The sequence below is a fragment of the Notothenia rossii genome (genome assembly GCF_949606895.1).
Source record: "Notothenia rossii genome assembly, chromosome: 2".
Classification (NCBI taxonomy): domain Eukaryota; kingdom Metazoa; phylum Chordata; class Actinopteri; order Perciformes; family Nototheniidae; genus Notothenia; species Notothenia rossii.
This window is the reverse complement of record NC_136904.1, coordinates 75,334,958-75,359,812: the sequence shown is the minus strand read 5'-3', so window position 1 is coordinate 75,359,812 and position 24,855 is coordinate 75,334,958. Positions and strand designations below refer to the sequence as shown.

At 40.2% G+C, this 24,855-nt stretch overlaps 1 protein-coding gene and 1 long non-coding RNA gene across 8 annotated transcripts in view; both read left to right on the top strand.

Moving 5' to 3' along the window:
- The first annotated feature begins 15,590 nt into the window (after nt 1-15,590).
- Nucleotides 15,591-18,009, top strand: LOC307029910. Its single transcript, XR_013805445.1, has 3 exons — nt 15,591-15,752; nt 17,274-17,351; nt 17,556-18,009. It is a non-coding gene; the product is annotated as an uncharacterized lncRNA (long non-coding RNA).
- Nucleotides 18,010-20,309: 2,300 nt separating this feature from the next.
- epha3 (eph receptor A3) overlaps nt 20,310-24,855 on the top strand; it is a 104,904-nt gene continuing 100,358 nt past the window's right edge. For all 7 annotated transcript variants that reach the window (XM_079665349.1, XM_079665348.1, XM_079665345.1 and 4 more), the window contains exon 1: nt 20,310-20,492. In XM_079665349.1, the coding sequence (XP_079521475.1) occupies nt 20,399-20,492 (94 nt within the window). In that variant the 5' untranslated portion in view covers nt 20,310-20,398. The remainder of the gene's footprint in view (nt 20,493-24,855) is intronic.

The window sequence follows — 24,855 nt, the reverse complement described above, 5'->3', positions numbered from 1 at the left end:
CCGACAGAAAGGAAGCCTAAAGTCACAATGTTGCATATCAGTACTCCACGTTTCCAGTCATTTTAACAAAGTATGCACACTTGTAATAGCAATTAAAGTAACACAAAAGGCCTAATACAGCAAAACATTACTACTCCTAAACTATGAAAGCATCACAAAATACTCAACCAAAGAAGCCTGCAAAAAACTAATCTTTCTTCGAGACAACAAAACAACAATATTGTATTTTAAAATATGCTCTATATTATTACTATAGTTAATTATATTAACTATAGTGTTAATATATATTATAACCTAAGAACTTGGTTCAAACCCTGCATGGAAAACTGCCATGACTTAACTTCTCCCTAAAAGGGAGGGAACAGGGAGTGATCTTAAAGAAATGCCACAATGATTTGGTCACTCTTTGTTGGGTTTGACTGGCGACCTGCACTGGTTTTTGCACCATTATCACACAATGCATGCTGGGACAGGCTGCCTTTTCTGTCACTTATAGTGATAAGAATGGTTTAGAAAATTCACAACTGGAGTTAACAGAAGATAAAAAGAACACAACATTCCTTTTTTTTTGCCTTGTCAGTGTTGATAGTAGAGTTCAAGATAGACTGAAAAGACTTAATCCAGCCAAGGGTCAGACAACCGCTCCTTCAAGCCCCAAGTACATCAATTTTGGGTTTGGTTTTAATGGGACCCTATTAAACTTTGTGATTTGTGTTATATCGCCGGATGTCTTCAATTGTCAATCTCGATGCAACACAATTGTTCAGTGTCTTCTGAATTAAGTTTGAGCCTGGAGAAAGTTGATACAATTCATAAATAGTTTTCAAGCTTTGTTTTGCAAGGAAATATTCAAAACCAACACTCAGCCATTCGAATTGAAACACAAGAACACACTTAGTTCACCAACTCTTTTATCATACTTCCATCTGAAAGTGTGGCTGTATTTATTGTAGATGTTTAATCTTCAGCCCAAAGGTTTTACAGTTGTTTTTTTGGTCTGAAAAAGATTATGAAGAATATCCTTTGTTTAGCTGCTTTTCAAAACAGGGTTAGGATTGAATTACTTTCCGACCCCCCGCTTCATCTAAACTGGATGATATTTTTTAGCTTTGCTTCTTTTGAGCAATACAACATATTCGCTGCTGCTGGATAATACTGTCTAATTTTAAAATCATCTATTTATTGCAAATTATATTTAATCGGAGTAGTAGCTGATGGCAATTTCTAAGCAGCTAAGATGTATTTATCTGCTTTACACCAACCAACATGCTTCTCTCCTGCTTACCACTTTGCCTGTCAGACAAAGATACACAACCAGGCACAAATGCTGGACTAATGGAGCCCTGATTCGTCTCTAACACAGTTTTTCAGAAAACTCAATCGTCTGGACGGGCAGAGTGAACTAATTATCTGCACGCTGCTTTCCCAGCCAAAGCTGGTAATTTAGCAGCAATTGACCTCCTGCAGTTTGCCAGCAAATGAAAACATGTAGGCCAGCCTGCTAACGAGGGGCCTGAAGACCCCGGGGTCTGTCGGGGCCCTGCTCAGCACAGTGGACACAGAACCCTGCACTTCACTTCCAATTTACCTCTTGACCATCTCCAGGGGAGACTTCATGGTCCTCACAGTGTGTAATGACTTAAGCTAGCGGCAGCATGGGAGAGGCCTGTTGGGATAACAACTCAATACTGCGATTGTCTGGAAAACAGGAAGTAGTGCTTTCCAAGGTGTTTCACTCATGGTATGTGGCCTCAATGACTCCAGCTGGACTCTGCCTTTTAGACCTTAGAGTTTAGCCCCACCCTTCACATTTCACATTTGTCTGGTTTAGATTTGTATATGCTCCAAATACAGATTCAAGAAAAAAGGTTCACCTCCTTTTGTGGGTTTTTTCTGTCCAGTAACATTCAACATGTTAAGCTCTCACCTTGTTTTTACAGAACAAAATGTAGATTTGCCCAACAGGTAATTTCATGTTTCAAGTATTTTGTATTGCATACGAAGTAGCATGTACCTTCCAAAAGGATCAACAAACTGGCTGTCTGAAATAATAATGTACTTCAACATCTATTAATACAGGGATTGAGCAATGAATACACAAAGCTGAATCACTCATGGCCTTTTTCTTCCTGGTGAGACTTGTTTTTTGCAGAAACAATCTCTATAAAGGTTTTTGTAACCTGGCTGGCTTGAGACACATTCACACACACTCAAACGGGTATGCCTACATTTGCCCAATGTGACCACACCACACCACACCTCATTTTCCAAATTAATAATCAGCATGCCAGATGTTAAACGCCTCAATCAGGTCTTTGCTATTACTTTATATTTTTAGAAAACATGTCTATGTTTGCAATGTGACATTTTATAATGTTTGGGTTAGAGCCATAGTATCATTTCACTATAAGAAATTGTAAAACATTTCAGATTTAAAAAGCCATACTCTAGCTAGTCATTTGTATTTTGATGAATAACAAAAACAACTATTTTTGATTATACCTGTTGATATATTTCCTGAAATGTTGTGTTTTCGAATGAGTGCATTAGTGTGTGCGGGTATGTTTATGATGGCGACAGACACAAAGAATTTGCAGTTAATTTCCCTTGTGTGGTTTCTTAAGAAAACATTGCTGCTTTATGAAGAGTGAGTAACTGCGCCACCATGACGTGTGTGTGTGTGTGTGTGTGTGTGTGTGTGTGTGTGTGTGTGTGTGTGTGTGTGTGTGTGTGTGTGTGTGTGTGTGTGTGTGTGTGTGTGTGTGTGTGTGTGTGTGTGTGTGTGTGTGTGTGTGTGTGTGTGTGTGTGTGTGTGTGTGTGTGTGTGTGTGTGTGTGTGTGTGTGTGTGTGTGTGTGTGTGTGTGTGTGTGTGTGTTGCGAGGGGTGAGTAAGTTCTCTGCAGAGATGTGGTTAATGCTACAGTAACTGTTACTTTATTTGATCACAAGCACTTTGTGATGCCAGTAACAGGCTGAGGACATCTGTTGTCAACATGTTTGGAGCACACTAACAACTTAAAAGGGTTAATGAATAACCTGAAAGAGTGGAGAAAGTCCTTCATATCCTGCTGCAATATAATGCTCCTTCTTAAATAAGCTGTCTCACCAACACCCCAGCTCTACAGGATGTAGTAGACCACAGTGTGACTGGGATTACCAACAGAACGTACACACCCATACTGTAACTCTGCCAACACGTAATTACTATATTGTGCTAATTACTTTCAAACCATTAATAGGTTCCCACCCTGTTTTAGTCCTAAACCTTTGAGCTTAAAGCACACCCTATCAACATTCCTCCATTCTGATCATCAGAAACCAACTAACAGCAATCTCAAATGCATTTTTAGAGTGAAATCTGTTTTCTTCCAGATTACAATAGCAGTTTTAAACATGTGGTTAACAAAACCAAAATGTATCCACCCATCCTCCTGTGATATGTTTAAAACAAACATAATGCGAGAAAAAAAGAATTGCATTTTTATTTTATGGGAGCATTATTTTTCAGGAGATCAAGCCGAGGAAAGAGGTCTTCATTGCCCAATTTATTGACTTTTATTTAGCTTCCTGAAACAAGCAGCCATAATTTTTTTCTGCAAATGAAATAGCCGAAGCCACTCCTCACACCAATAGATGAAAAACATGAGTCAAGGAAAAAAGAAAGAAAAAAAACATCCTTTCCAAACCGTAAAGGCTGCTGTTTCTCTTTCAGGCATGTTTTGTCTTGACATGACACGTAAAACCATTTCCACTTTATTTAAATCTATCCACCTGTATGTCATCTGGAATATGTACCCATAGAAGTGATGATTACCAGCTGTCTTTTGACGGTAATTGACTCCAATATGAGTCTTGATAAAATCAACACATCACTCTAACAGTTTCAACAAAAGATTAGGAGGTTTTTCATTACTTTTGTAAAATAGTTTGTAAGCTTTAGGAGTTAATGGCATTGGTATGCTTTGCCCAAAGGCATGAACACATTATTGTAACAAAATCATCTTTCAGAAGTTTAGAAAATACAATTTTCACGTTAAGGAGTTTGGACAGGGATCGTGTAGTTTCTACTGTGAGGACAAAATAATGAGGAGCTGGATGCTTCTGCAGCCACAACACCATGTGAATGTTTTCAATGTCAGCTAAACACTGTTCATCTATTTCCCATGAAAGTCATTGTTCATCATCCGCTGCTCAAGGTAAACATTTGTACACTGAAGTGAGACCAACGGTGAAACAGATTGTATTCAGCATGACAAGCAGCTATAGTAATGACAGGATGTAGCTGTATCCCCGTCAACCCGCGGACACACTCCTTATGTTTGCCCAGCCTCCGTTGTATTGAGCTGCCATTCCTGATTAGTTTTGATTGGTTTCATTTGTTCCTTTTGTCTGTTTAGACATCAATCATAGCCTGCTTTTACTGTTTCTCTGCGCTCTGCCAGCTGGTTGTATTTCCCGTGTGTAGATGCATGCCTGTGCTCGATTTGTGAGTCTTGCAGGTGGTCTGCTGTAAATCCATAGGTGATCAGAAAAGACAAACAAAAATGAAACAAGAAATGGCCATGAGCTGTGAAGGTGGGAGTGGATGTATCTTGCGCAAAGCTGTCAAAATGTTGGCTCACTGTTCTGGCAGTCTGCCTGCATGAGTTTTTGGATTAAGCAAACATATCAGTTTGCCAATACATCAAGCAACAAAAATTTAACTTTTTTTTTTCCGACAAGTCTGACCTGAATGCATTTTTTTCTGGTTAACCATTCATATAAAGTCATTATTTCTGCAATCATTACTGTACATGTATTGATGCTGGTGTTGTTATATATTGTTCTAGCTGGAGTTTAAAAGTCAAAGCAATAATGAACTGAATAGCAAGTTTTAAGAAGACCCTAATTGATCCTTCTTTCAAATTAAAAGGACAAGGCCAATATCCATTGATTGACCTAATTTGTGTTAAGAATCCAGGAGTATGCCAGCGTAATGTTTATTTGATTTGAAATAGAGTACTTTTTAATAATGAAACATACATCTACATGGTGTGATGATATCGTTCTTTGTATCCTATCAATAAGTTCAACAATGAATGCAGGCAATATTTGACTGGAATTTCTCCCATTTGTCCAGGACATTAAACATTTCCCAGATTCCATATGAATCCAAAGGCATCCCAGCTATCAAACGCCCTGATTACAACACAAGAAGGAACTGCACCTCCATGTCCTGCCTCATCCAACACGTGATGTATTGCTTAAGTAAGTAGTAAAATGAACCATTTTGAATACCTCTGTTTGGATGATTGAGAGGGAAAGAGAAGGAGTTTTAAGACACAGCTTCTGGCACAACAAAAGAGGGCAACTTTCCATGAAAGCCTATGGGAGGATGAGGGTGTTGGCAGTGAAAGAAGAAAGGGAGGGATAGTGTGTCAGAGTGAGATGTCTGACATGCGGCTGAATCTTCAGACCTGGCAGGGCCTGGAATGGCCTTGGCTCTGTAGGATAGACAGCCGTGAGGGAGGGATGGAAAGAAAGACTGGATAAATCATGTGTTGAAAAACTAAGGCGGTATCGCCCTTCTTCACTATCCAGACAGGTCAATTGAGCACTTTTTTTCAGTGAATGCATTACAATGCTGTTCTCTCTTGAATTGCCCATGTGGTTGTGCCCCTGGCAAACAATCTAGAATGGATGGATGGATGAAGAGGAGGACAGGAGAGATTGGAGGTGGAAAAGGAGGATGCTGGGTGGGTTGGCAAAGTGAGTAGAATCTAAGTGGTGCCGGAGTACCCTGGCAGACAGCATGGCACCTCTAATCACATTCAATCAATCATGGGAAAAAGGCCCGAGCCAACCTCCCTGCTGAACTCCGACAGTCTCTCACCTTATATCATCCATTCCTCCAGTTCATTCAGTCTTCCTCTTTTTATTTTCCACTCTCATAGTACGTAGCCACAGAATCCGCCATTTCAACAATTCCCATTCATTGTTTATTAAAGAAGCTGTGCAATGCATTCTAGTAAAGCTGCATTGTGTGTTTTGAAGGGCGTCATGCTGATTTATGCAAATGTGTGACCTGCTGCATCTTTTAACTACTAGAATGTTTTCCAGGAGTTAACATTCTTAAATAATGACAACGCGCTTATTTCTTGCCACAATTGTTTTCAGAGACACTTTTACGGGAAAAATCTTTCCGCAATATCAGACAAATAAGTTTCCAAACAAGCCACCATGTTGGTCCTTTTTAAAAGCCGCCAGTAGACCATGAGGGACAGTATCTGTTCAATCAGTTTCTTAATACATATCGGCACGCCCCCTAAGCCTCCAATGCTGGGACTGCCGGGACGCATTTGGTCCAGAAATGCCCTGTAGGACACTTACCATCACAGGTTCCTTCACACAATCAAGTTCTTGCGTGAAGAATAAATGTTTTTAGACACATACAAACTGCCAGGTGTAGCCTTACTGGTTGCTAACCGAACTAGCTTACTGTCAAAACTGCTAATATATGATTGGCTTAGGTTAACGGCAGAGAGTGGTTATAATTTGACAAATCTGTCCTGATACATGTTCATAATATATGTTAAATTATGGTGTAAAGACTTATTGTTACATTTCATTAAAACATTACTCTAATAACTAAGTGAATAACAAGGTCGGAATAGGGATGCATTTTTCCACAACATAATATCTCTCAAAACTCACTTAAAGAATTTATATTTTCCCGTATACAACTCGGTAGGAGTTCCTGAACAACGGGTGATTGTAAATACTTATCTACGTCCACTTTTGTGTATTCCGAAGCATTTTTTCTTACGATGGTCTCTTAAGGAAAATACTTTCTTAACTTAAAAATATGTTGCAGACAAGCTTTGGTTACCATGTGTCAGAAATGGCGGTACCATAATAGAAGGTATCTGCTGCATTTTGTGGGTCAAAGGAATATGGATGAGAAGACTGTGTCGTGCCGAGTAACTGCCCTTCACAGTGGCAACTTTGTAACCCAGCATCTTTTTGTGCTGTGACATATCTGCTGAAATGTGCAAAACTGTGAGCGTCTTTATATGTGAATACCATCCCTGGTTAGAAACTCCACTGACCTGAGATAATCACTAGAGAAATGCAACAAAAGTTAGGTTGCTTGTCGTCCAGATTGTAAGAAAATTGCTCAAGGCCAGCCTAAATTGGTGACAGAAGGACCTAAACATGTTTCCAAATTATAAATCACACTTAGTCTCTGAAAGCTTTTCACCAGACTTTGACACATGAGGTTTTCTCCGCTGCACATTATATAGCTGTCTTGAGTAACTGTAAAGATCAGTAAGGGATGGTCATATGAAGGGAAAAGATTGCGTGATGCTCAGCATGTGAGTAATGAAATTATGCCAATGGGCCAATGCCACAACACTTTAAAGTTTAGACTGTGTAACATGCATGCATGTATGATATGTTGCTCGGACTGTACACGCAAGCCAGGCACCCCCAGGCCGCATTAGCGTAGTGTGTGCCTACATATGCATGGTCATTGTATGGTTTTGTATTTGTACATGCTTGCCCTTCTTTTCTGTTACCCTCTTTATCAACAATGATGCATTGTTGCACTTTGGGACTGCAGTAGGATTTGTACCGTATGTTGACTAATGCAAACAGTGTACTCAATATGAAAACACGGTACTTAGTCATATCTTATTGTGGGTTTCCTGTCCCTGATCCTATTTTCACAATAACAAGTTGATAGTTCAGGGAGAATGCTACTAACGGAAAATCCACAACACTTTTTTTAAACTAATCATTGATGCACACAGAAAGAGCAACCTTCAACTTCACGCTTGCTATTGAATTAATATAATCAACACTCTAAGCCTCCATTTTTATATTGATATAACTCAAATTCCATTCAATTCAAAGCACAATTTTGAGCTACACTTCTGACCTGAACTCTATGAACTTCAGATGTGCACAATGGTAACCTGAACAGGCAGCTAATCAACCATAGAGCCACAGAAAGCAACACAAAAATATCACCTAATTGGGCACGGTTGCTGTAATTTTCCGTGTTTGTTTGCGCTTTGCAATTAGTAGCATTTCAGCTGCCAGTTGGACTGTATAGGATGTTTTTGATGATGAGTGCACGCCTCATAACTTGAATCACAGTCTATTGCAATCATCCATATATTAGAATGGATCAAACAACCTCTCTTCCCTAGAAGCTCAAATATGCAACGATAATTCATTTATGCATTCATTCGAATGAATTGGGACTCAAAAATACCCCTGATGAGCAGCTTAAAAAAAGTTGTGTGATGATTCTTTTCATGGAAATGTTTGTATCGCCATAGGAGGTTATTGCCTGAGTTATGCTTGCTGATGAATTCCAGAAACAGCTTGCTGCTCCGAGTCATTTTCTGTTTCTGTGCTTTTCACATACAGTGTGCACATGCAGAGACATAACACAGAACAGAGGAGAGACATGAGACATGAGAGTCAAGGTGAAGTTCATCTCTGAAATCCCTCCATTACTGAAACACACTCACACACTGCTCTACAAATTCCTTCAGTGGTTTAGTCTACGGCTATCTTAGCAATTACAGAAGTTTCCCACGGGTTCCAGCAAAGGGCCTGTTAGCTAATATGCTAATGAAGACAAATGGAGGTAATCTCTCTGTTCTCAGGATGAGTCTTGGTAGCAGAGAGAGAGAGAGATGGAGAGACATACAAGGAGAGAGAGAGAGAGAGATAGTGGCAGTTCAAGACAGACAGAGGATGATATAAGTTTACCCAAATGTCTCTGCCTTTTAGACATGACCCCACCTAGCCCATCAACCCGCGCGTATAATAGCCTGACACAAAAAGCAGCAAAGCTTGCAGCGTTCACATCGTGTTCCTGCGTGTCGGTAAAAGCGCGTTAAGCCCTCTCCAGAATGCATTTAAAAGGTCTGAAAGAAGACAGAAAGCACATCAGACGCTCTTCACATGAAAGACGGCCAGTGCGACGAATGATGAGGGTTTTGCCATTAAGTATTACACGGTTTTTCGGGTTGGATGTGGAACAAACAAACACTCACCTAAGGACTGAGTGTGTCATAAAGCAAAGAAACATAATGACACGGGCCCATTACACACGGTATTTAGAGATTAGACGAACACTGTGGTTGTGGTGGTAAAAGTCATGCTGATGGTAACCATGTGTGCCAGAGGATATACATACTTAGACTACACGGACACATAATGGGATAATGGATGCCAACATACCTGATCCATGATGAAGTGCCGGATTGTTTTTACGGGAACATGGTTGGATGTGATAAGCAATGATGGAGTCATTGGCTCACTTTGACATTAGTCTTTCCTTCATTCATTCATAAACAACGATTAAGACAACTATATATATATATATATACTGCAGCTAAGGGTCATTTGGGGCAAGTGGGGCGAAGCAGAAAAAAACCTTTGGTTATTATGCTCCAAATATCTGGAACAAACTACCAGAAATCTGCCGGTCCGCTGCAACTCTTACTACTTTTAAATCCAGGCTGAAGACTTTTCCTTTTGCTTTTAATTGAACTATTCATATCTTAAACTGCACGGTAACTTTTATTCATGTATTTTTTCTTTTAATCTTTATTTTATTATCTTTGCTTTTTAATGCCATTTTCTTCATATCTTTCATTTTTGTAAAGGACTTTGAATTGCCTTGTGTTGAAAGGTGCTATATAAATAAACTTGCCTTGCCGTGCCTTTAAAGTTATTTAGACATTAACATAAACCTGGATTAGTACACAGCATAACAAGTCCTCGATGTCTGCTTTTGTTTATCATTATACAATGTAAGGTCAATTAATGGAAAGAATACTTTTAAGTTATGTTTTTAATGTGCTTTGCTCAATAGAAAGCTACGTGGGGATAGCTTATAGTATTAAGTGCCCTGAGGGGGGCTAACCAACAATAAGCACAAATGCTTTGTCAATGAAAGCAGATGGCACAGATTTGATGCCAGGTGGGACGGATGGTCTGTTGCCCCCCTGCAATTTCACTGGCTACTTGCCAAGATGTCATCATTTGCTTATAGTTAGGAGAAGAAAGTCACCACGGACAATGTGGTTTGTCATTTACAGCTAAATGTTAAAGTCTGCCTTTTTAAAGATAACTTGAGCCTGACCTCTAGCCTGGGAGTATTGTTAAAAATCAAACCACTGGCAAACAAAAGCAGTTGGATTAATAGCCCCCCTTATCACCTGATTCTCCTCGTAGAGCACCATTGTGTTCTTTTTAACCAAATATCTCTCAGAGGGGCTTGGGGAGTGGCTCCTTATTTTCATCTAAAGTAACAGACAGAGAATCATCACTTTTGAAACAGGGCTGAAACAGAGGGGATTATGGGATGCTACAAGGCATGATCTGTTTGGTATTTCAAGCCAAACACTTCAGGGACATGTTTTGTATATATCTGAGACCTATACTATATTGATGGAAAACAGTATAATAGGGGACCTTTTAAATGCGCCATAAGCCGAATCGAGATATATTTTCCCTCTCCATTAATTCGACTGAGCTGAGAGGGAAATCAGAGGAGGGGCTTAAGCAAAACGCAAATGCACAAGATCCATGGGCTACTTTTGCTCTCGATAGTCAGACCAGTTTGGCTTTATGCTATACACTGAGCAACTTTCATGGGAATGAACGGTTTCCTGCCTCCAACGCTCTTGTACAAATGTATGTTGTGCTCGACATCTATCGAGTGGTATTGTTATAGTTTGTATGGCAAAGTGTGGCTGGGGAATATTAAACACATACTGCCAACCAACTGTATGTAATAAAAAGTCAGCCACACACTATTCTTCATACATGCCGCTTTTTGTCCTGCTGTGCAAGTTAATTTGATGAGCAAGCACACAGGAATTGTCAGCAATGTAAAATCACTAATGTGACAGCCTCTTATTATGAATCGCTGTGATTATTTTCAACCGAGCAAATATAATCATTCGCAGTCCAAGAAGCACGCATAATTGTTCCCTTGCTCACGTTGGCAACTCAGCCTCACTTTTCCTCTGACATTCTACTTCTTTGGCCGAGTTTTGTGTGATATCCATGCACAGTGTCAACTTTCTAACAATTCCTATAAAGATTTTAATGCTCCATAAGCTCCTTGTAAATGCATGTTTATTACTGTAGCACCCAACATGTCAAAACTAAAGGTTTCTTCCTTTTATGGCTGACGGTATGGTTAAAGATGATAATAAATCTAAAGTTACTTATACTGTAGTTGTTGGATGATGATGAGAAAAGTATATATCTGCTCATGGTGGACTTCTAATCTTCTTTTAAACACATCACACATCAAGGAACGCAATCTTGGCACTACTTTACAGTTCACAGCAGTTAAAATGCCTTGTGGTTGAAATGTTTATCTTGTGACGTTTGACTAATTAATAGCATTATTGTAAGGATTGTTTATCGATGTTTCCAGTGGGTTTGTAGTTTTCATGTTATGTATCGTAGCACGGTTAAGAGTATTGCCACAAACACATCCCAGAGATGCTTCCTTGTAAAGATTCAGCCAAGCTACTGATGTTGCAACCCAAAGTTTTGTTAACTCAGTTGGGATTACATTTGTAGATGTGCACCACACCCATGGCCTGGGTTTGCACCATGCTTGCCAACTGTTCACAGCTCCACAGGCGGGCGTAGGAGCAGATGACACAAACACAAAAATCCACATTAGTGCGGTTTACATCGGCAAACAAAGAAAACTATTAAGACGTTTGTATAACATCCTTTTCTGTTTAAGCTTTTGCTAATACTTTTCACATCTGCAAAATGTAGTTCTGTATCTACAGTATATGCTCCCGTGTCTGAGCCGTATTCGTGTCCTTTACAAACAAATAAGCCATAATGAAAATACTCTCTGTAGGCCGAGAGTGTAATTTAATGAGTAGGTGTTGAAATAATCACATTCATGTAATATAATTAGTGCGTAAGGAAAGCTGTTCAGTGTAACTCATGTTCAGTGTAACTCAGTGACCCCCTCAAGTGTGTCGCTCAGGTAACCTTAACAACAGCCATGATTAATGAAAAAGGAACACCTCATTTAGTAGCTTTGGCAGGAAGCAGGCTGTGTGTGTGTGTGTGTGTGTGTGTGTGTGTGTGTGTGTGTGTGTGTGTGTGTGTGTGTGTGTGTGTGTGTGTGTGTGTGTGTGTGTGTGTGTGTGTGTGTGTGTGTGTGTGTGTGTGTGTGTGTGTGTGTGTGTGTGTGTGTGTGTGTGTGTGTGTGTGTGTGTGTGTGTGTGTGTGTGTGTGTGTGTGTGTGTGTGTGTGTGTGTGTGTGTGTGTGTGTGTGTGTGTGTGTGTGTGTGTGTGTGTGTGTGTGTGTGTGTGTGTGTGTGTGTGTGTGTGTGTGTGTGTGTGTGTGTGTGTGTGTGTGTGTGCGCGTGCGTGTGTGTGTGTTCTGACTCCAGTGTCTCCCATGTTGTCTAATCTTCCTCATACCTGCCTGTTTATATCTGCACATGTAGTGTGTCTCTTCAGGAAATAAAAAAGTACGGCAACAGTCTAGACAACACAGATGCACCCAATGAGAGTGAGAGATCTGCCGAGCCATAGGCCAATTGGATGCTATTATGGAAGCTGTGTGATACTGACACACTCAAACAAACACACACGCAGACACACACACGACTGCAGGGCCTGTACTCCATCATCTGTATAATTAAGGTGCTTTTCTCCTGAATATTTTAGTAAAATGTCTCTGCAACAGCGCAGCAACATACCTGACTGTCTTCACAACAAATGCTGCTCACAGAGTGAAAATGTACACACACACACACACACACACACACACACACACACACACACACACACACACACACACACACACACACACACACACACACACACATATGCAGAACTTCCAGTTCTCACGTTTGGAACTATTATTATAGACATTAGCTTATATGGTTTAATACGTAATTCCACTTAATGTGCTTTTAATGACTTGACTGTAAAGTTTCAACATTGTTTATTTATATTTTTCTTTGCCAGTTATGCTATAACTGAGGTGTTCATTCATTATCCTCATTGGTTCAGGATATATAATTAACTCAATTTTATAAATAAAATGCAAACACTGCATGTGTCCTGTAGATATTTTTGAAGCAAAGTGCATTGCTGCCAAGATCTTATTTGGCCGACAGTGTGCTAAAACGTGAGTTATTGTGAGTATCTGCAAGTGTGTGAATGGCAGATGGAGGAGAATAATATACAAGACAATACTGGCATGGAGAACAGCAGAGAGAGAAAGAGAGAGAGAGAGGGACAGGAGGTAAGAGGCTGTTCTTCAAAAATGTATGCGAGCTGATTCTATGATGGATGTTTTCTTGTATCTGGACATCACTATTCCAAGAAAACAATCATTCCATTCACTTTGGATAATTATCTCAAGAAATGCTTGGCTGCGAATGTTATGCTGTAACACCATGAAATGTGTTATTATTACAGTCAAATTAGTGATTAATTATTCTCCTTCTTATAATTTGTTGTCTGTTGTAAAAACGATTCATTTTCCGTACATCAAGAACCAAAATTCCTGCTCGTTTTAATACTGGTTGAGTTGTGGGACAACAATATTTTTGACAAAAGAAATGTAAATGTTTTGGATTTTTATCTAAAATACATTAAATCCAGGATAGGCCGCTTATTTTTCGTTGAAAACATAATATTAAGTCATTTGTCTGAAAGAAAACAAGAATTCTGCAACTTTTTTGTTCTGTTTTCTGAAAATCTATTTTGTTACGCAGACTTTGGCCAATCACAGGTGAATTCAGAGAACAGTCGTTCCTATTGGCTATTCTGTAAATGCAGATGCATGTGTGCAGCCCTTCAGAGTGTAATAGCCTGATTTAATGGCATAATATCCTGCTCCATGCCTCCATCTCTGAAACACCAAAATCGTCGCTAGCTTCAGCCGCAAATCACAATATGTCATCTCAAAGGGCTCCACTGACCCTGACATTTGCAAATAAAACACAACAGTTATTATCATATAATTGCTGCTAAATAATGACATCTGGATCACAATCGTAATGATATTTGAAATAAGTCGAGGTTATTGGGCAAATGCATGCCTGTGGGGGGGGAGGGGCTTAGAACAGAAATGACCAGGCATAGGGACCAATGGGAGAGCTGCAGGATAAAGAGTGTTATTTATTTTTTTAAATCTGGCCTTTTTTAAACGTTTCCACTAAACTACCCTGGGTTACCACTTGAATTACAATATGCTGAAAAGCTATTACGACATTTCTACCCAGTAACACCAAAATAAACTGCCTCCCCCAGCTTAAAGGTAAATGGATCATTATGGGTTCAATGATTTACAGCCATCCAAATACTGCTCTCCAAACTTTACTCTTCACAAGACTGTAATGTGTTGAGTGTGTGTATGTGTGTGTGTGTGTGTGTGTGTGTGTGTGTGTGTGAGAGAGAGAGAGATGGAGGGTTTATGTCTGCTTGTTTTAATGTCTGTGTGTCTCCTTGTAACAAAACCTCAACGCCATCAAGGAGACCAAATGTTGTTTCCTCCCTCTCTAATTACCAGCTCTTATGGTTTAGCCTTGTTTAGCTGTCCTCTGGTAAATAAACCCTCATGTCAGACTGTTTTGTTTCACAGCATTTCTCATTCCCATGGAGTTAAACGTCTGTTATACTGCTCTCTGCTGCTAACATAAACTGTAGATATAAGTAAGTAGTGATGTAACCTATTGCCAGTCCATAAAGCCTTTAGTCTCCTGTCGTTCCCAGGAAAAAACATCCTCAAGAATGTGGGAAGTTGCGTGTCCTACATTTGACTGGTTAATCAGTTTGAACTGGTTGGTTTGCATGAGCAACAATATCCACCCTGAATAGACAAAGAAAACAGCATCACCAGAAATGCCAACGACTTCCATAGGAGAGAATTCACCCTGGTCTACACACTGTTTAACTGTCTAACTAGTGAGGCACAAAAACAATTTAGCACGCAGATGGAAGAGGTTTAGCACGTCTGGATTTATTTATTCCAGACAAAATAAATACTTCTGATTACTGAGGTATATCTTTTTCCAAGTAGAATATTATCCTACTACTATTTCCTTCTTTTTTCTTTACCCTTTCTTTCTTTTGTTTTGCTTCCTGACTTGATTTGAAATGCATAAAAACCGCCAAATGGAAGAATATACTAGATTATACTGTTCTTTACTATAGATACTTTAATGCACTACATCTTCTTTACAAATACACTATTGTGAAGAAGTATTTCACTGAAGTATTCAATTTAAGTTAAACCCTTGGGTACTGCTTTCATAACGGTCCGTCCACACAGCAGCGTTAAAAGAAATCTTCCAACGCTTCTGCCCATTCACTTTGAATGGGGTGACGTCACTTTGCCTCACTTTTCGCAGAACTGCATTGTGGGGAAGCAAAGCGGAGATTTCCAGGCATCTCAGGATTCAAAAGTTGAGCAATGTTCAACTTTCGAAGCTGAGGGGGAAGCATCAGCCAATCAAATCCCGTTTTGCAAATCTGACAGTACAAGCGCTAGCCAACCAACCGCGTGTAAACTGGGAGTGACATACCGCAGTTCATTTTCTATATTCCTAATAAAATGGAGGAGAAATGAGTTTTTGCCGTAGCAAATCACCCGGTTCTTTATGACCAGTCCCTATTTACTTACCGGGATACAAACCGGAGGAACCAGGCATGGAGGGAGGTGGCAGAGACAGTGGGTGAAACTGGTAGGTTTTCGTCTGTTTGGGGATTTTATATCCAGTTTAATTCGTTTTAACATTGCTATTGCTTTGTATGTCGGGGGCGGGAGATTCATGTGATTGGTTGTTGGTCGCGTTGCTCGCAAAAAATCCCCAAGGTTCAGAAACGCCCACCTCCAAGATTTTTTTCCGCTGCTGTGTGGACGTACCGTTACGGCCCATCCACACTACGGCCCATCCACACTACGGCTTTGACAGCTTCAAAAACGGTTTCCAACGCGTCTGCCCATTCACTTTGAATGGGGTGACGTCGCTTTGCCTCGCTTTTCGCCGAACTGAATTGTGGGTAGCAGAGCGGAGCTTTCCTGGCGTTTCAGGCTGCAAAAGTTGAGCAATGTTCAACTTTTGAAGCTTCTAAAGCTTTCGGTGGAAGCGTCAGCCAATCAAATCATATGCCAGTACAAGCTCTAGCCAATCAAACCGCTGCTTGTGTGTCAGGGGCGGGAGATTCATGTGATTGGTTGTTGGTCGAGCTTCAGACACGCCCGCCGGCAAGCTTTTTTTAAAGCTGTAGTGTGGACGGGCCGTTATAGTGTTGCTTTTCCCAATACACCAACTAATTGCTTATGGGAAACTGAGGCCTACTGCATTTTTTTTCCAAGCTAAATGACATATCTTCTTCAGTCAAAAATAATTTAAAGAGTGGGAACGTTACTTCTTTAACATTCGACAATAATCCTAACTTCAGTCTTTTATCGAGAAAACAAATCCATAAATATACTTCCATAAGGATTTATCCTCTCCCCTCGGCCAGCCTCTTTGCACTGTGCCGTTTGATGGACATTACTGTGGCTGGAAGTGGAAAGAGAGAGCGAGTTGTTGGCAGCTCTTTGCAGCAGCACCCTGTTATGGCAGTCGGTCAGTCCCATTAGAGCCGTCTCTCTGAGGGTGACGAGGAGAATTTGCCGCATGAACCATGACCCAATTAATCATGGGTGCAAATACAGGAAATGGGGGGGGGGGGGGGGGGGGGGGTGAGCACTTGATTTCTTTGTGTAAACATCTAGACACACTCCACTAGACACATTCATCATAAATGGGCCGCTGACATTAGCATGTTTCAAAGGCAATGCCCAATGCCAAGTCACAAACTTTCATTTCAATTGGTTTCAACTCTTTGAAAAACAGTAATTCTGATCAGATCTCACTTATTTTGATGTTTTTAACAATACTGCTGAATTATGAGTAGTACTAGGACCATCTCTACTACTTTAAATGGTACTGACTACATGTTGCCGGGTACATCCTTTAAACAATTAAACATGTTTGTTTCCCATTCCATATTTGGAGATGTAAAACAAATGGTCTCACAACAACAACAAAAAATGATAGATTTTATAATAATTATTACGTTTCCTTTTAAATGGATGCACATTATGTTGTATTATTTTTGCTATTGCTGTATGCACATGTGTTTTATATACACTCAAAAGAAAAATGATTGCGCTTTACTCAGAGCAATAACCACACTATTGCAATTTTCTCCAGATTTAGAATCCCCCGTAGGGCTGAAGCAAAATAAAAGGAGGATGGAAAGGGTGCAGAGTGGTGGTGCTGCTGGCAGTGGTAAGAAAGCAGCCCTGCTATGATGTTTGGTGTGGGGGGGGATAGTATTACATGCCAGCAGCCCGCTGGCTTCTCCTCCTTCTGTAGGCTGTGAGTCTGGAGGAATGTACCGCCTGAGAACCACAGGGAGGAAGAGGGCACTGACAGCGAGCAGTAAACACACTGTTTGTTTGTTTCTTTGTTTGTATGTTACTGTGCATGAAGGCCCGTCCATTGCAGCTTCAAAGAGGATCCTAAACAACATCTGTTCTGAGATTTCGGAGCCCTATACCGACATGTCGGGACACATCGTGACTTACAATCCAGGCTCTAAATCAATATTTTCCTCCATCTCATACTGGATTGTTCCACTGGCAAGTCTTCAAGAATGGACAAGCGCTCATTGAGGAGAGGGAAAAAATGTTGGATCGGATAGACGGGAGGGACGCATCGCATTTTTCCAATTCACCACAATCAGAAACAGATTTCCAACAATTAGTCTGAACTAACTTTATAAGTTTATTCACTAAAAACGCAGTGACAGCGCCTTTTAGACGACCGGAGGAAAACAATTACTACTGATTGTGTTTGACTGTCTGCAGGAAGTTGTTTTGTCACAACATGACCAAGTGTGCAATGGGTGTGATCACTTTTGTCTTTGTTAGTTGTCAGTCTTTTCTTTTGCCATTTTCAACATTAATTGTATTGTTCATTTCCAGTTTTTATGTAATTTGAATTTACTATTCTATTCAAATAAACAACAAAAAACTATCATAATTCTTTCATTTTTCCTTTATTTTCTTACATCCAGTATGTTTATACTTCTAACACTTATGAAATAACCTGTTATTTTCTCAGAACCTTCTCCATTGAAACGTCTTCCTCCTATCTGTAAACTACAACTCCAGAACGACCAGCCTCTGAATTGATTGTTAGCTGCGGGGCCTCGAGTATTAATCTCTTTCAGTGTGTAATAAGTGAATTAGTGGGATGTAGAAGATGATGTATGACGAAGGCTGGCATGTCTAAAATCTGCTGTAAATCCACATGCCACAGCCTCTTAATAATGTGGCCAGAAAACTCCCGGCATCATTCCTCACTGTATCCATCGACAACCTGAGACTAATAAATCTCTCCGAGTTAGACAGTGCTCCGGGTTCGCTGTTGAGGCATTTGTTCTAAAAGGAAAACTGCGTTAAATGCATTGTAAAATACCCCGGTTAATTTTAAAGGACTTTTGAACAAACTGCCTGCTACATTATATCCTAAGAAAGAAAAATAATGAGGTTTTCTTTCTGAACATGCGCACTGCAAAGTTGTGCTCCACACATGTAGCCATTTCAAAGTGTAATTTCTAATTTGCATAGGTTTAGAAACATTTTCACAAATGTTGCAATATTTCATGCTATAGTATGTGTAATCCTTCTCAAAAGTAATTAAGTCCATTCAGTTGGAGCAATTTTATTAGCATTGGTTCAAATGAGAGTTTTGGCACCCCCATGTTTTTTTCAGATTTGGAATAATCCCAAACATTTAAGTAATTTCAATGAATTAGGCAATAATTAGTTTTTCACAACATGAACTATGTTGCTATTCAACGCAGGACGATTTTTTGGACATTTATTTTGTTTCCCTGACTGTGACCTCCTGCTGCAGCCCACATAAATTACATTGAGGGAATTAGAAAGTAATTAAAGATTGGTAGCCGTTTCTGCAAATCCAAGTGTAGCTGTGTCGTTGGCTTGGGAGTGCTGTGTGCTTTTAACTTTTCCCATACGTCAGATGCCTTCCCAACCTCCAGTCTCCAACCCCCCACCACAACAGCTGGCTTCTCAGCGAGGGCCCCGGCGTTACACTGCCACCCCAGCCTTTCAGTGCGGATCAAGTATTGTGGTGTTGGGGGCCCCTAATGGCCCTCTCAGAAAAATGCACACACTACACCCAAATGCAAGCAAATTATGTGATCCTTCATACCATGCACCTTTGGAAACATGGGAAAAGTATATCCACATGAATGCAAGTGTGTTTTATTTTCCATAAACATCTTAAATGTGTCATGAAAACTGATGTTTTGGAACAAACATTAAGTTAATCATTCATGACTGAAATGTGTGATTTTTTTTTAATGCACACCCTGTAACATGAACAACAAATAATGCTTGGAGATGTTTGCCTCTCCAGGAAACTCATTGTTGTATAATGTGCATCACTTGTGACAGAACAAAACAAACAACTGGGTTGTATTCGTTCCACGATAAGTTTAAAAACTTGTCCCCGTTGTTGAATTCAAAGTCTGGATTAAAGGATTCTGCTGGCTGTTCCAGTTTATTGATGTAAAGCAAGTGTTCAATATTGGTTCCCTCCGTAGTCTAAAATAAAACCAAGATGTTCCCTCTGTAGGATTCAAAATTGCAGGCCACCTTTGGCTTTTTTATTAAAAACATCAGGTTCTTATTGACTGTCCCGAAGACTTGTTTAAAAAATAATTTCTTATTGGCTGTTAAGTAAACCTGATTTACACTCACTTCTAATAAAGCCTTGTGTTTCCTGGAAGGAGCTGCTGTATTTGAAGTTAAGCCAAATAAAGCCAAGGTGATACTCTGATGTGATAATCTGGCACATATTTTCTACTCTTATTCAAAGCTAATTTTATTTTTAACTAACTTCCAGTTTGACATTAAAAAAAAAAAAATACTGACTGGAAATATTTATTGGTAAATGTGATTTCACGTCACAGGAACATATGGTACCCTCTTATTTCCAGAAATATTCCTCCTTCTACCAAGTTCCTGCACTCGATTTTAGTCAATCAAATTACAGTTTTGCTTTGACTCAGGCTGAAAGAAAATGCTGAATAACTGAATTTGTCAGGAAGACGCCCGTGGTAGAGGATCTAAAGTGACCTGTGGTGAACTTGAGCGCTGTGTTTTTGCTGTCTGTCAGACTCTGTAGGACCCAGCGGAAAAGGAGGGAGCCGGAGCATGGGAGAGGGAGAAAGCTGCGTGGAGAGGAGACGCTCTCAGATCAGTCAGTGGCTTCATGGAGTTATGTACCTCTGATCCGCCGCCATGGATTGCAATCCGCGATCACTCCTTTTCATTTTACCTCTTTTATTGTCCTGTGTTATTTCTACGTGTGCCGTCATCTACGCTCCTAATGAAGGTAAGTCAGCTCTCAGTCTGCGGTGTTTACGTGTGTGCAAATGGTGCGCTATATACGGCACATATCGCGGCCAGACCGTGCGCTCAACGCGGACTTCAACTGTCCAAATTATACTGATAACAATAACAAGATGAGAGAAAGCGCGTGGGGGTGACCGAGGTTTCACGGAGAGCCAGGTTGTAAACACTAGTAGACAATAATTAGATAATAAACTTAAAAGTAGATCTTAACAAGGCAGACGGAGAAGCCTGGATACGGATAATCTCGCGCACGGGGGGTTAATAGTTTTTTAAATGGGGATGAGTGAACTGAGCGATGGCGAGACAGCGAACATCGCAGAGTTATTATGAAGCGTAGACATCGAAAGAAACTCCGTTTCCGTGTTTCCATTTGAGGTGCACGTTGGTCTGTTTTAGCCAATAATCCATTTGGGGTGGACGCCCCAGTTCCGCTATCAGTCTCGCCGATTTATAGGCAATACATAGAAGATGAGCTCAATCGCATTGTGCGTAAAAACGTGATTGTCTGTTTTTACGTATTTTACCTGAATACATCCAAAATAGTTGACTCGCGGGCTGCTATGTAAACCGTCCATCGTTTGAAGTGGTGTTATAACTAGGCTATGTTTGGAATTATATTTGAATCAGAGGTTACATAAACTTACATTTAAAGGATGAAAAATGACGACTGCGCACACGACTTAATTTCTTCTATTCCCATTGCAAGTTTCGGTGATTCTAAGCATGTGGCAATATTTTTAAACCCACACCAAGACAGACCGCTTTACGTTCAGCAGCCGCTTCTCCACACACGTGAAACTGCGGGGAAAACAAGTCAACCGGTCTCTTTCTTTATTTGCTCCACTTTTTTCTACTTTTTAATTCTCTACATTGCTACTTTCACGCCCTGCCCTGCATACTTGTCATGGTGTGTTTTGTACCCGGGTCAAAGTAAAAAGGAATGGCACACGAAGGTTTCCTGAGTCCTGTAAAGGTTAAAACTGCCCACAGGGAGGGAGGAACACATTTGTGGGGAAGATGTGGGTCAAGCTGTCTAAAGGACTACATTTAATTATTCCCTCTAAAGAATAATATACAACGAATAAATACAATCCTCCCTAACATGAATGCAAATCTCGTCCTTATTTGAAATCAGTTAATCAGTTTGGACGATACAAAGTGATTCAATCGTTGAGACCAATAAAGTAATTACATGAATCTGAATGAGCCTTTAGTAGGCGTAATCTACGCTTCTCTAATTAAATGAAGGCACTGAACCATGTCCCTATAAGAATATGAGTAAATCTGGTGTCTGTAGCTACGATACGTTTGTAAAGTTTTAGACTGTAGGTCAGAAGAACAATCTTAGTCTTATAGAAAGGGAAAGTTATCCAAAACATGCTCCTTAGCCAAATAAACCATCGACTTTTGAGTTGGTTTATAATCAATACGAAGTTTAAACGTAAACATGATTACGTCTTCTCAACGAAAATGTTTGCTGTATGTTCATCTGACATAAGAAAAATACCTTGCTTACACTTCTATCCTTGTTTGCCACGTTATAAAAAAGCATCTGCTCTGCGTAAATGTGAATGGAAGATATCAGTAGGCTACATTTCATGTAAGATTCTATAGACGGAAGCATTGGAAATCTTGAAAAAAGTGTGTTCAATTCAGTAGAAGTGACAAGGTCAGCTGGCCTACAGACAATCTGTTCTGTGAACTTGCTTTACCCCGAGATAGCTTTGGTTTCTTACAGTTAGTTAGGTGTAAGTATAGTTTAATGAGGTATAAAGCTGATGGATATAGTAGCAGAGACTCCAGCACTGAACAAAGAAACGCAACCACATAAAATACACATCACCCCTGAGAAAATATACACTCTGCCGGTGTGTGTGTGTGTGTGTGTGTGTGTGTGTGTGTGTGTGTGTGTGTGTGTGTGTGTGTGTGTGTGTGTGTGTTTGCGTGTGTATGTGCGTGTGTGTGTGTGTGTGTGTGTGTGTGTGTGTGTGTGTGTGTGTGTGTGTGTGTGTGTGTGTGTGTGTGTGTGTGTGTGTGTGTGTGTGTGTGTGTGTGTGTGTGTGTGTGTGTGTGTGAGAGAGAGAAAGAGAGAGAGTGGAGAAACTTGTTATACAGACAAAACAAAAAGAAAACTAACAGTTTGCAAGTTATTAAAACGTAAAATTGCTAGCTTTAAACTAAGAAAGTACCATATCAGGTAATTAAATGCACCTTCCTTACGACGTAAATCTGCCAGAGAGTGTCAGTATCGAGCCACTGCGCCTCCATATTGTAGCCTATAAATTAATACAGACTGCTACACCGCAAATATTGACCCTGTAAAAAGATAAAGCTGCTTATCATATAGGGTTGAACTGTTTAAGTGTTGTTGCAAATGGATCATCCCGCTCTATAAATCTGATTATGCTCCACTTTCCAGCCTCAATCACAGGTCAGATCTATCGTCGTTGTCTTCACTGAAGCAAGAAATCATAAAGAAGATCATAAAGTTATGCACTTTCTGAGCTGGGCCACATTATCCTCATGGAACACAGTAACAAATATAACTTTCACCACTACCGTATACCAGATTTTGGATTGATTCACTACTTTCAAAAATTCACTTTTAAAGTCACTAAACGTGCCATGGAGTGTGCATATTCTTCTTTTTATAGTAGCCTAATGATTTTTTTTAAAATATTCATATTTAGACGACTGGCTCGAAATCCTACGTCAGTGTTCACACGAGTGAAAATAAAAAGTATACTGGATTTCATTTTTATACCGACAGTCTGCTGCCGATTTAATCTCGCCTGTCACGCGCAGCGGATCATGGAGGAGTTTTCAGAGTTACGAAGGAGGACTGTTTACAAACTTGAAAATCGATAATCATAACAAATATATTGTGTAAATGACATCTATAGCCTTTATTTAATTTATATCACTAATTTAGAAAAACAATTAAAGACCGTCATTCAACTTGGACTTAATGAGATTTTTCAGAGACCTAACTTGGAATACTTTAATCATTTGTTTACATAACAAGTAAAGAAAAATACATTAAATGGAAAACAAACCTCATCTGTGAACGGGATGCTGGGGAATTCGTCTAATTATTTTATTATTTCCTTTCCCATTTATCAGCAACCTATAGAGGTCTAGTTATGTATCTTGCAATCTGGTGCTCGCTCTTGGCACCATGCTTTCACCAACATTAAAAAAAATAATCTGTGTGCCTTTCATGAGGTCGTTAAGATCGTATCTAAAACTTTGGGGCAGTGTTGAAGGAAATCCATGCGGAAATCCCCGAGAATATCATTTGTTGGCGCGGGTGCATTAGCTAGAACTTTGGGGCACATTTGACATATCAGATACTATCAGAAAACATTTCCCCCCATATTTAATCGAAAAAATAAATAAATACCGTTGTGAGTTTCCCTTAGCTGTGGTGCAGCGAGTTCCCTTTGCGTGCCTTGGTGGTGTGATGTTGGCCCGCTGCGAGGCGTCGGGAGGCCTCGGGTATTTTTAGCCGGCTGTAGGGAGCCTTGGCCCGGAGAGCCCGGCGCTGCAGCTCCGCTGGGACGGATGGGCTTTCGTGAGCGATGGTACCTTTCAGAGGTGCTGGAAATGTGCTTACACATGCCCCTCCTTTAAAAATAAACCATGTCTTCTACAGTATATCCCTGTATTTGTTTGCCAAACATTGAGCTGATGATCGAGAGTGTCATCTTCAGTTTAATAGCATCTGTTTCAGGCTTCACATTTAGACACAAAAGAAGGTTTGTGTTTCTGTTTTTAGTGTATGTGGGCTTATTTGTAGAGATATTAGGTTATACAGAATGTGTGCAGAGGTGCTGTGCCCTTATTTGAGTCTTGAAGTCTATGTGTTTTAATGCATGTAGGCCTATGTGAGAAGGTATAGGGGTATAGAAGCAAGAAAGATTGACAAATAGAAAGAAGGAAAGACAGATACAAAGAAAGAAAGAAAAGAAAGAAAGAAAGGCGAATGGGGGCAGAGGGGTTGGGCGAGCAGCAGCAGTAACATCAGACAGAGCGACTCTGTACTTGAATAATTCATAATGGGAGGTGAACACTTCACCCTTTAACACAGACACAAGTCGCCTTGCTTTGCCTGCACTGCGGCCTGCCAACCTGCACACAGCCAGGCTGCAACCCTCAACACTTTGTTCACAGCTACAGGGGCGATATTACTCAAACATATGCATGCAAGTTTTTTATTATAGCCCCCATCTATTCTGAGTGGAGTGACTTAGTCCATATGGAAGGCTCTCCGCTTTACTGATCAAGCCATGTGTTGATTCTAGCCCAGCGTCTCTGACTGACAGCTTCTTCTTCCGCTCATC